The sequence below is a fragment of the Eupeodes corollae genome, chromosome X, assembly GCF_945859685.1.
Source record: "Eupeodes corollae chromosome X, idEupCoro1.1, whole genome shotgun sequence".
Lineage (NCBI taxonomy): Eukaryota > Metazoa > Arthropoda > Insecta > Diptera > Syrphidae > Eupeodes > Eupeodes corollae.
This window is the reverse complement of record NC_079150.1, coordinates 6,547,262-6,560,159: the sequence shown is the minus strand read 5'-3', so window position 1 is coordinate 6,560,159 and position 12,898 is coordinate 6,547,262. Positions and strand designations below refer to the sequence as shown.

Sequence of the window (12,898 nt, the reverse complement as noted above, 5' to 3'; positions counted from 1 at the left end):
TGATAAAAGATGTCACAAAATACAAATGGACATTTCAAAAGGTTTCATTTAAAAAAAACAGTCTTTGACTCACCCCCTAAACGTAACTCAGCTGTTGCCTGGCTTGAATCCTTGTCGTTCTTAACAAAACACTGATACATTCCCTTATCTTCTTTGGCAATTGATGTAATACGGATATGCTCCTTTGACAATAATCGAACCCGCGCTCCAGAACGCAAAGGTTGTCCATCTTTCAGCCATGTAATACTATCTTTAGGAAATCCCGTGCACCTACATACCTTTAAAATGCACTTATAACTTTAGAGCACCATTACTTAAAATATTCTGTACTTACTAGATCGGCAGACTTCCCTAAATTTATTGTTTGAATAACAGGCTGAATGTTACTGGTCAATGGTGATATGACTGATAGTTGTACTTCTAGCATTTCGCTGCCCTCTGAATTTGTTGCAGTGCAAAAAAAATAACCGCTGTCATTTTGCTCGATAGATGTTATGATTAAAGTTCCATCTCGTATTTTAAAACGGCTGGTTGCAATAAAAGAATCAATAGAGTCTTCTTTGTCGTTACGTTTGGTATGCCATCTATGATGAGAAGAAGAAAACATACATTATAATATTGTGCGCGAATAACGACCCAAGAAACTAAGATCTAATAAAATAAATTGAGCTTTATAACTAGTTAGACTTTGACTTTGTTATTTGTATTGTCATAAGATTGATCTTTGAAATTTTCTATGTCAATGTTTAATGACTTGAGAGTATCCATAGTTACTTTTAACATGTTTTCTCCTTTGCGGCAAGTCTTTGGCAGAAAGCAGAGAAATCATTCAGAGGGTTCTGCTTTCTATTGAACAAACCTTGAAACGAATGAAAGCTGGTCTATAAAACCTAGCATCCTTGGTGCCTAAGGTACAATACGCCCCTGGTTGGAATGTGGCATGAGACCTGCAAATTCCGAAACTTATCCTGAGATGTGTTTGAGCAATACAAAAAGAGAAAGCACTCATAGGGGAAATAGGTAAACAAAAAAGTCCTATTTCGAAGCACTGTAAGTGACATTTTGCTTTCTTTAACCTCTTTCAAGTTTTTGGTACAGGAGTATGCCTTTTGCGTAGCTTATAAGCGCAATCTGCAGAGTAAAAATATTTTTAAACTGAAATTACAAAATTTTAAATATAAAAAAATAATTTTAAAAAAATCGCAAAAAACATAATTTTTTATAATTTGGATTTAAAGATCGTTAGAGCGGGTTTTTAATTACGTTATAAATTTCAATTTCTCAGGGAAATCATGACCCATTTTCAAGATATCGAATCTTCAAAAAAATTTTAATACATTTTTTTAAGTAAAAGTAAAGCCAATGACAGTTTTGATCAGCAAATATTATTTAGGCAGTGTAAGAACTTGTGCAAAAAAATTTTTGAAATTGGTTGATTAGTTGTTTAGAAAACTTAAAAACAAAATAACGGTTCCATGGGGGGTACCCTTCTGGAGCAATTCAAAAATATACATATACAACCCAAATTAAGAAAAAAATCAGAGACAATTTAAAATAATTTTCCATTTTTAACCGAAAAAAATGGATACTACTATTATTATTAGTCTTAAAAAAAAAGAAAAAAACGCTTAACGTGAATGGGCTTAAAATATTAAATTCCAAATTTAATGGGAATCGACCTAATGATTTGGGCCAGGACAGAGAGACAGACAGACGGACGGAATCGGGGTTCCCACTTTTTTTACTTCTCTCCCATCGATCGTAATGTCATGTTTGATTAAAATCTCGAGTTCAAAATTTTTTAGGAATGCAAAACTTGCTATATACATAGTTCTTATATGTATTATGTCGCAAATAAAACAAAATGAATTTTTGTTTAGACTTAAAAATGACTGGTTGTTTTAAAAACCTGTGTTGGGTCATTCAAGTAAAAAAAAATATTTTTCATCCAAATGATCCGTGTTTTCAATGCACTCTTGCAGTCGGGTCCTTAAATTTGCGATTACGCGAAGGCAAATCGCTATAGTAATTTTTTGAATTTCATTTCAAATACTTTTCTGGAGGTCCTGAATTGTCTAGGAAGTGATTCGCATTCCGGGATTGTTGTGGTACCAGTTGCGCATATTCTGATTGTTAAATTCGTCAAAATGATAACATGCTTCTTCTCTGAATAAAATGTTTCAAAGCGTAAGTTCTTTCCGAAAACCTTTCAGCATTGTTCCTCTAAAGGACTTTTGCAAAGTCACTTTCTTTAAGATACAGAAAAGCTTTAATTTCCTTTTCAAAATAACATGCGCTGTTGATGTGGTAACCGCAATCTTCTTATTATTATATTACGTGGATTTTGAATAATTTTGTTTCGAATTTAAGACACATGTTCTGTCATTGTTGCTGACGTTGATGGTTACAAAATATTATTATTGACCACTGTGCTTTATTTCCTTTATATTTCCTCCCACGACCAGATAAGTCGCTTGTTTGGCTTATCAGTTAGTCGTCGAACATTAAAATGAGTACGAAAATTGAGAGGCATTATCGCCATTAATAACTTAGAAGTTGAAAACAGAAAGTTTATCAGACGTTCCCTCCAAAGATGGTTCTAAACCAAACGCAAATAAAAAACTTTTCTAAAAAAAGAATTGAACTTTGTCATTTCATTTCTTTATTTTGCATTTCACTATTAATTATTTTCGTTAATAATATAAACATTTTCTGCAAAATATTTAACACAAAATGATACCGTTTTTCTGTTTTTCAATTCTAAACGATCGGAGCCCTTATCTTCAGCACATCATTATTATAACGAGAATTGTTTAAGAACTTTTAACAAAGTAGCTATGCCTAAAAAAATACCATTTTCAGTATAATCAAATTTATTATGTTAGTAAAAGTACGTTATCATTGCCAAAAATAAAACCACCATTAATAGTAAAATTTTTCATTTTTATTTACCATATCTATATGGATTTAAATTGGTATAACTATGGATTCAAGCTTATAACAAAAGAATCTAAGGTGGCTCCGCAACTCGCAGAGAATCAGCACCTAGAGCGAACTCTCGACTATTCTTATTATTTTGTTCATAATCCGACAGGCTAATTTAAGACAATTTTTATGATAATTAACACAAGAAATAGTCTTGGAAGATTTATTAATTTCTCACCAGAGGCAGTACACGTGAAGTGTAATTAGCATATATAATCGTGAAAATTCAGTAGAATTCTTTTATGAGCTATCAAATAAAACAAAGGAAAGCAAGTGCTCTCTCCAGAAAAGCTTAACTAGCAAATATTATAATATAAAAAGAACTGGCCTTGTTAAATTCAAACTTTGCAAGCAAATTTCCGAAGGGCGTTCTATTCTAATAATTATTAATAAACGTTTTAAGTAATTAGTATGAAGATTTTTCGATTTAAAAAACATTTTGTTTCTGTGAACTCACAAAGCATTCTTAAAAATGATGTACGCTCTTCATTCCTTTATACTCACATACTCTTTGAGACTTGAAAAAGTTAGCATTGTTTCAGTTCTCAAGGTCTGAGGTTACCTATAAGTACATCAGCTCATATTACAAACACTTTCCTAAACGATGATTTTTATAAAATTTTTAATTCAATCACATGCTAGGAATCACATATTACATACTCGCAAATGCATACATACCACGACGTACATATAAATACTCGTAAATTCATCCCAATGCTTTATAAATATATGCTTCGCAAGGAAAGTTAACATTCTCTCATATGATATATCTAATTAAAAAAGCAGGCAAAAATCTTGCACATCAGCAGGTAGGGAAATAAAGTTATGACATGGAAAAGACTGGATTTTTCTATAGCTATATTTAACTATTTCTATGTGCATTTGAATGTGTATGGAGTTCTGTTGAATTGCCCTCGCCATCATGTCGTCGTTGTCAGCTGAATGCTGAAATGCTTTGGCTTAGGAAAAAGAAGACGTCATTTCTTTTACTCCTACATTTCACCAATTCAGAAAGATACAAAGCACCAGAGAACAACATACACAATTTTTATTCTCTTCTATCTACTATATTGAGGCAAAACATAGAACCAGAGTTTTAAACAATGAATAATTCACAAGGAGTCAAGCCTCCTACAAAACATAAAAGAAAACAGCACAGAGATTTCTTAAAGTTCTCTGGGCTCTTGGCATCGGGTAATCCTTTAGAACATATTGCACACACGAGAATGGTATGATTCTGCTACTTCAACACAAAATAACCTCTCCCGGTCTCCTTTGGAATTTAAATGATGTGTTAATGTTAATGTTTTTTTTCATTTCGCTAAAGACCAAATGGGTATTTGTTGAAACAAACCAAAAATGACGAGATTGAGAAGTAGACCTCGTTCGTTGGCTCTGATTTTAACTCTTATTTCGATTCCAACTATTACTATAAGTGTGGTATATATACATATATACATATGTGCATACTTTTATACACTGCATATTATGTTTATTTGTACTATTCATATACGGTAGGTTTGTTTTGAGTCATCACGGGCAGGTTAGGTAAGGTTACACTGCATTTTCGTTAGCTAACTTTGAAACCTCCATTTTTAACGAAAACGCTTTGGCTCTTTTCCAGTCTGTTTAATGCACAACATCGCCTAATCCCAAGAAAAAAAACATGATTGGCAAATTAATTAGGCTATCTTTGTGTTTTTGTATTGTTTTTTCTTATAGGTTTAATTATAATTTTTTGCTAGGCAATAATAAATGGGTTAAGAAAATGGTTTACAAAATATAAAAAACAACACCTTTTAAGTTTAAAAATTAGTTATATAAATAATTTTGTTTGTAAAACACTAATTTCATGAATATTTTCCCATGAACAGGCTCTAATTTACAAATAATTAACTCATTAATATCTTCCGAAATGCGAGTCAGGGGAAACTAATTTTGGAAAATATAAGAATATAAACTACTAGCGTACTTGTACCTTAACTTCCTCAAAAAATATTTGTTTCCAAGTAAAGCTAGGCAAAATCAATCATGTGTTCCAAACTTTCTGTAGATATCGCCTCAACTTATATTCCGATGCAAATCCCAACAAAGAACATTAAAAATAGAACGCAAATTCGCAGAACACGTTTTTTTAAATTTTTATCATAAATTTTAATATACATTTTCCCACAACATATAATGTATTTGAAAAATAAAAAAAAAAAGGATTAGAGTTACTTATACCAAATCTAAACAAAATATCTATAAATTGGATAGTATCCGCATGAAAATGGATTGCTTATTACCGGATACACATGATTTAAGCAAATGATCAAATACCCAAAACGGATAAATTAAACTCATAACCACAAACAAGATTATAGAAAATTACAAATCGATGTTAAAACAATTCAATAAAACTAAGTATAAAAATGAGCATCGAATAAACTACCGAACACTTAACTTTTACAACTCTCAATAATTCTTGAGTGCGAGTAATGTCAGGGATGGAGGAGACCTACAGTGTATATGCCGAATCCGAACCGCTAATTTGAGAAAGCACTTTTCATGGCAAGAATTACTTTAAGAGGATTTGTCAATTCTTGGCAGTACAGGCAGGAATTGAGCCCAAGACTTCTGGTGTGCCAGATTTACGCACTAACAATAACGCCACGGATAATATTAAATTAATTAAAAGAGGCTGGATGCGACCCACAATGATAATTTAACATCTGGTTTAACAAAATATTTATAACAATATCTTATGCGACATAAATTGTTTGATCTTACAATTTTTTTCTTGATTTTATAGCTTTTTGTGTTTTGTTAAAAATTGTCAATTGAGTTTTTCTAAGAAATTAAATGTTTGTAAACGAGATTTTTAGTCGAAAACTAGTACTAGTAGCATTTCTTGAAAGTTTTTATTTCTTCTGTTAATAAATATATTTTATATTTTTTTAAGAAATTATAGTACATAAAGAAATTATTTTGAAGCCAATACTTTCATTCATTAACGAGAATCGAATATCAATGTTTACCAATTTTGTGTAGTTTTTTTGTACATTTTAATTCTTATAAACAAACTGACCAGTATATTTAATTTTTGAAAAGATACTTGAGTCAAAAATCAATCAAGTTTTAGTAATGTGTTTGTAAGTTTTAAATTATTTGTAAAAAAAAAAAAACTGTCAATTTGATTTTTCTCAAAATTAAACATTCTAGCAGTGTTCCAAAGAGATTGTTCAAATATTAATTATATTCAATCTTTCACTTTCGTGTAGTAAGTATATTGATGCTCAGAAATATTCTTCTATACCACTCTAATTTATAAGTTTGGTTCTAAGCAACGTTTTAAAAATTATGGTTTTATTTCAAGTTAAGATTTTTGAGACTATGAGGAATTTGGAAATCCTTTACTCTGAAGGTTCTAATTATTTCCTTAGTTTATTAAATTCTGCAATTTTTCTATGTTACATTTCGACTTTCATTTAATAAATCAGTGCAAGGGATTTAAAGGATTCAAAAAACTATTCAAGAGTGCAAAAATTAAAGTAGTCTTAAGGTGTGCACTTGACCCGAAGCTTCTTCCATTTAGAGGATTTAATTTTGGAATTGCTTTCGATAGATATGTCATAACGAGACCTAGTGGCCCTGCCTCATGACCCCCATAAACACCTCACTGCTTATACGCTATTTTTCTGGTGAACTGTATGTATGAATGTTAAAAGCATTACATAAACTTCCAAAAAAATAACAGAATACTAGTTTTTTAACTTTGAGTTTTCTTGTAAGCTAGAAGACATTAAACCATTCGAACTATTTAATGCTTAAGAATTAGTTTTAATTTTAATATCTAATTAATTTAAAAGTTGTTTTTAACTTAAATTTACTTCTTTTTAGTTTGTGCATATCTAAAAAATATTAACATAAATACTTTAATTGTAATTTAGGATTAAGGATATAGAGAAATAGCTATTTGTTGTAATCCTTGATGTAGTTTCTTAAATTGTTTGTTTCATTTTGAGCAATTTTTTTAATAGCTCGTACTTTAGGAAATTGGGGTGCCATAGATACACCTTGCATGTTATTAACCCCTTAACAAGATTCCGTTATCAATTTTCAGCGATTAAGTTACTGTAAGCTTGCTATTGAAGCTATATATACGAAGTTTAAAAAGTATAATAATATTTGTTTTCATATCAAGCACATATTTAACTGTATTACCATTTACCGGTGCCAAAGCCACAGGGTTTAATAGGAGCTATGTACATTGGTTTTGAATTCAGTAAAAAAATCGTACTTTAAAAAATTGCCCAATTGTTTAATACAGATAAAATAGGAATCTCTTTCCATGACATTATGACCGAAATGTTTTTATTAATTATACACATCTTCATCAAACTTTTTATAATTACTGTAGTGAAGAGACTTCTCGACTAAGGTTTTGTTAGATTTGTTTAATTAATTTATAATTTTTTCCCTACTCTTTTGTGTGTCGTTCCATAAGAGAAAGCATACGCATCTTTAATGTCCTCGAAGTCTTAATTTAACTATAACGTAAGCCAAAAGAGCCCCTCAGGTCTTGGAATGTCTTTACGATAACGTTTGTTTGTCGATATAGAAAAGAAAAGTTCATTTAACTTCTCGTTGATATTATTTTACAAATGTTAATATTTACTTAGAGAGAGCAATTATTGTTTTATCATGCAAATTTGAAAAAAAAAATCCTATAATTATTTTCTTGTAGTGAATTTGCGTTAAGTATACAATGCAAAACAAATCTTTTTAATATTAATAATTTAATTAATTTTTAATTTGATAGTTTAAGTATGTATCAATAATACAAACGTGTCTATAGTTTTTTTTTTAATTTAAAAAAAGTAAATAGAATTTGGTCTACAATACTATTTTTTAGCACTTACCGGTACACTGGCGTTGGATTCGCATAGGCAACACACGGAATTACTACAGGTTCTCCCAGTCTAGGTTTTAGACTCACAAATTTTTCGTTTATAATTGGAGGGACAAGTTCGCGCATTTCTAAAAAAAAGAAGTTGTGATTGTTACAAAAGGTGCTAATGTTCTATGTAAGTGTTAAAGTTTTTTTATATTGTAGTCTACCATGAGAGGAAATGTAAACAAAAGTTAAAAGTTCGGATTACAGTCTAATTTACTAAAGCATACAAGAGAAAAACCTAAAACTGGAGTATAGGTGTACCTATGGCACACACCCATAACAAAATGTTAGCCACTTTAAAGGTCTTAATATTGGAAATTCAATATTGTGGACTTTCCCGGGCAGTTAAGGACTGAAACAAGGAATCAAAAATAGAATAATATGATTTTTAAATTAATTTTTTTATTTAGAGATACAAATATTTATAATATTTATGGTGGCCCTACGAGCTGTAAAGAACCATTTCAATGTGGGATATTGTCATTGGGAAGGCCTATAGTTCTTACAACAAATCCGAACGGCATATTTAAGAAGCACTTTTTACTATCTAAAATCGATTAGAAACGTCTCAACATTAAATAAGCCGCCGTCGCCGGTCCTCGGTTCTTTGTCTGATGTGGTATATTAGCAGAACTGCCAATCTGTACAAACCCGCAGTGGTATGAAACCGCTCAAGTGTACAATTTTAAAGTATTCGTCGTTCAGATAGAATGCGTTGAAAAATTGTTGGTCAAAGTCAAAGCTCTCGCAATGTTCAAAGTCAAAGTTGATTAAAAACAATTTTCTCAGCAGCAGCTGAGCTGTGAGGGAGTATGATCAAGTTGTAAACGAACTTAATTATATTTCGAAAACAATATTCATTTAAAGCGTTTTTACGATACCTTACTGACCTATTGCCAAAATTCTGACACATCCATTTTACCCGTAAGATTATAATCTTGATATGATTTTGAGATATTAAGGCGTCTGTCATTAAATTGTGAAATTAATGCATTCAGTGTGTGCATTCAATAATCGTGCATTTGTTATGGGGTGCGTTCAATTAAATACATTTATGTACCGTTTACATTAGATACAAATCATTTTAGGTAAGCATTTTATTTTTGAGAATATAAAAGGAATAGAGTCGAGTTATTTTTTTTTTTCAATTTCTTAAAAAAAGGGACCAAATGGAATAAGAAATGACCATGCGACTAAGTAGAAAAATAATCGGAAAATATAAGATGTAACAACTATATTTCACTGCTTCGAAAGCGTGTTCTTTTTTATACTTGTGCTTAAAACTATAACAAACTTTATGTTGCTACTTCAAAAAAGTGTTGGCTAATAAAAGATTAAATAGCTTTATATGACACTAACAAGATACAAAATACAGTATTTTTATTATAAAAATGCGGTAGATGACTTTTTTGTTTCATGTTAGTTTGGTTGCAAAATACCATGAAATCTTAAAAGTTCAGCAAACTGAAAAATAAAAAAAAATCTAAATACAAAATTATTACGACCATGCCTTCGAGTTAAACGAGGAATATGAATTTTACCAAACATTTATGTATATTCGAGACTTGATCATAAAATTTCTATCCACTGTTGGATCGTACTTCTACTATGGATATTATGGTCAGAAAACACACTAAATGTCTATAGAATTTTCATTAAAGCCGTAGAAAATATCAACAATATAATTTTGTTCAAGATGAAGTAATTTTGAAATCAATATCTTTCTCTTTTAAAAAGATTTTTGACTCAAAAATCAGTTTAAACCAATTTTATGTAGTTGGATTTTTATAAAAAAAAAATGTGAGTGGAATTTTCTAAAACAAAATACCTCATGCCTACAATATTACTACAATATTTTACATAGAATGAAACAAGGTATTCGAGTGAAAAACCTAACTTGTATTATTCATTTTGTTTCTCACAAGAAAAGTATCAATTTGGTTTTACTAAATATTGTACCACATATCAAAAACATTATTCTTCTATGCAGAAACATATTATGAAGGATATATCATTATTCATTCGTAAAATATTCGAGGTGAAAAATATTTGTTTTGACTTGTTTCAATTTAAAAGAATCTGATAGGAGATTTATTTAATTAAAAATGTAAGTAGTTTTATGAGATATTTCGGGTCAAAACATTTTTTATTTCTACTTTCAATATTCGTAAAAAATTTTCGAACTTTACATTTAATCAAACATGACATTCCGATGAGTAGAGAAGTCAAAAAAAGTGGATTACCCGATTCAGTCCGGCGTCTGCCTGTATTGACCCCTACAGCCCAAAGCATTGGGTCGATTGACTTCAAATTTGGAAATTAAGGTTTTGAATAGGTTCGCGTTAAGCCTTTTTTGATTTTCTTAGATTAAAAATAACAGCACAAATTTGTTGGTCAAAATCAAAAATTCGAATTTTCTCTAAAACAACATGATACATTTTTTTTAATTTTCGCTAATTTAGTTTTTTTCTTTTTTGGCTTCTTTTCAATACAAAAATATAATTTTGCATTGCTCCAGAAGTGCACCTCCTATAAAACCTTTATTTTGTTTTTAAGTTTTCTCAACAACTAACGAACCCATTTCAATACTTTTTTCTCTGCATCAGCTCTTATACTGTCTCTGCAATATTTAATGACTAAAAATGTCTGATTTAAACAAAAAAAATGCTCTTTTTCGAAATTCGATATCTAAAAAATGGATGATCATTTGTTTACGAAATTGAAATGTAACACGAATATAGATAAGCTCCAAATAACTACATGCCAAAAATATTTCTTAACCAAAATTTAAAAATTTTATATACAAAAATTAATGTAGCAAAAAACACAAATACATTTTAGATGCAAGTTTTGAAAAATTAAGGTTTTTATTGAGAAATCAAATGGAGTTAAACTTTTCGTAAACAAACTTTTTTCGCAGGTACATCTTTAAATCTTAAAATACAGGAACTATTTTGATATATATGATCAAATTCGTACGAAAAAGTCGTGCATTTTATTTTTAATAGTTTTATTAAAGCCCATCCCCAAATTATTTTTGTAATATCATTTCTGTATTTTATGATGTTATTATCTGTGAAATGAAAATATTCTTAGATATCTCTGATGGTCCTTGAGAATCCCCGACCATGAAATGTTCCCCGAACCCACTTGCGAACGTACGTACACACGCACTCACAGACATCCCTCTAAAAACATTTGATTTAGGTTCTATAGGTACCTTGAAATGTCAACATTTTCATAAGACATTGCTGCGATAAGTAAAGTGCCTATTGCTGTAAGATAAATTGCCATTTGAAGAACTTCAACGTATAAAATAATAAATGATGTTTGAGTTGTTATTCGGAACGTTAAACCAATTTAGTGCGTTATTTTTGGTTAGATTACATTTTGTATTAATAATAATTTGCCGAAAATTAAAAAAATGTTTCGTATAAGATGAAACAATAAGTCAATACAGAGTTCTCTTTGTTAATTTGTATGTTTGTAAACAAAATGCATTTTTATTTTTTTTGCTTTTTTGTATTTATAAAACCATAACAATAAATTTTAAATGTATTTGAAGTAAGCTTAAAGTCAATACCTTTATTCGTTTTCAAGATATTTGAGTCGAAAATTAATTTCTAAAAATTCATACTAGTATTACTTTTGTCAAAAAAAAACAAACTGTATGTTGGATCTTTTAAAAAGTTTAACACATTTTATTGGTGCGAGAAAGCCCGGGAGTTTCTATCACAAGTTTCTTCAAAAAACATATACAATTAAAATCAATTCATGCTTTATGATTTCATTGTCGCATTTGACTACTTATCAAGAATAAGCTTGTTTTATGGAGATATGATTTTGATTTAAATTGTTTATGCTTACACACCAAAAATTTGATTACATATACCTGTCAATTGTATTTTCCCAGCATTACTGCTAACTACAGCTTCCTGCGTTAATTGGTGATGAGTTCTGCAACGATATATTCTAAGTGCATCTAATCGTGTAACATTCAATACCATGAGCTCTCCAGTAGGCAGCATATGACTTTTTCCATCTCAGAAAAATAAAATACATACAAAACTTTAATAGGCATTTTGTTGGATATAAGACAAAAAGTACAGGTGCAACACAAAAAATATTTTAAATGTAAGAACATTTTAAACATGTTTTTTAAAGGGTTGGGTTCGATATCCGGGTTTTAATATTCGCGTTTTTTAAAATCCCGATTTCAAAATTCCGTTTTTTATAATCCCGCTTTTTATAATCCCGATTTTTTATGATTCCGCTTTTTGTAATCCCGTTTTTTATTATCCCTGTTTTGCAATCAAAACTTGTTGTTTAATATCAAAAATTCGCTCGATTTTTTTAAAATTAAACAACTAGTTTTTATTACAAAATTGAAATTAGAAACAAAATAAAACAAATCAAAAAATGAGATATTTTTCCAGATTCAATTTATTTTAACCTTTAACAAATACAACCTTTAAAAAATAAAAAATATGAAGTAAAGTAGTATTCTTTTAAAACAAACTCAAACCAATTAAAAAAAAAAGTCATTGATAGCAGTAAACCCGTTATCATGAGGTAGATTTGCTGTAGGATGCATATTTTTTGTGCAAAAGATAATATTGTAAACATAAATTAATGTTTATATACAGTAAAAACAAAACAAATTACGATATTATAATATTTTAGTCAAGTAATTTAACATAAAAACCTTTGACTCCTGTTGTTATTTAGTTTGATGCACAAATTTTGTAGAAAAAAAAAACGGGATTGTCAGGATTTGACGCGATTTTAAAAAGCGGAATTGCAATTGATCGGGATTCTGAATAAGCCGAATTTCAAAAAATCGGGATTATAGAAGACGGGATTATAAAACTATTTTTTGGGATTTTTTAAAAACGGGATTTTAAAAAAGCGGGATTCTGATACGCTCCCTTTCTTAAAATATTTATTGGAATGAAATCATATAAATTGTTTGTT

The 12,898-nt window shown here is 29.7% G+C and overlaps 1 protein-coding gene across 1 annotated transcript in view; it reads right to left on the bottom strand.

The window, feature by feature from the left end:
• The window catches only part of LOC129953351 (cell adhesion molecule Dscam2-like), a 92,224-nt gene that overhangs the window by 41,229 nt on the left and 38,097 nt on the right, over positions 1–12,898 (bottom strand). Inside the window, 4 exon segments of the mRNA XM_056066478.1 lie at positions 74–278; positions 335–584; positions 7,890–8,007; positions 11,817–11,966. Coding sequence (XP_055922453.1) covers positions 74–278; positions 335–584; positions 7,890–8,007; positions 11,817–11,966 — 723 coding nt within the window.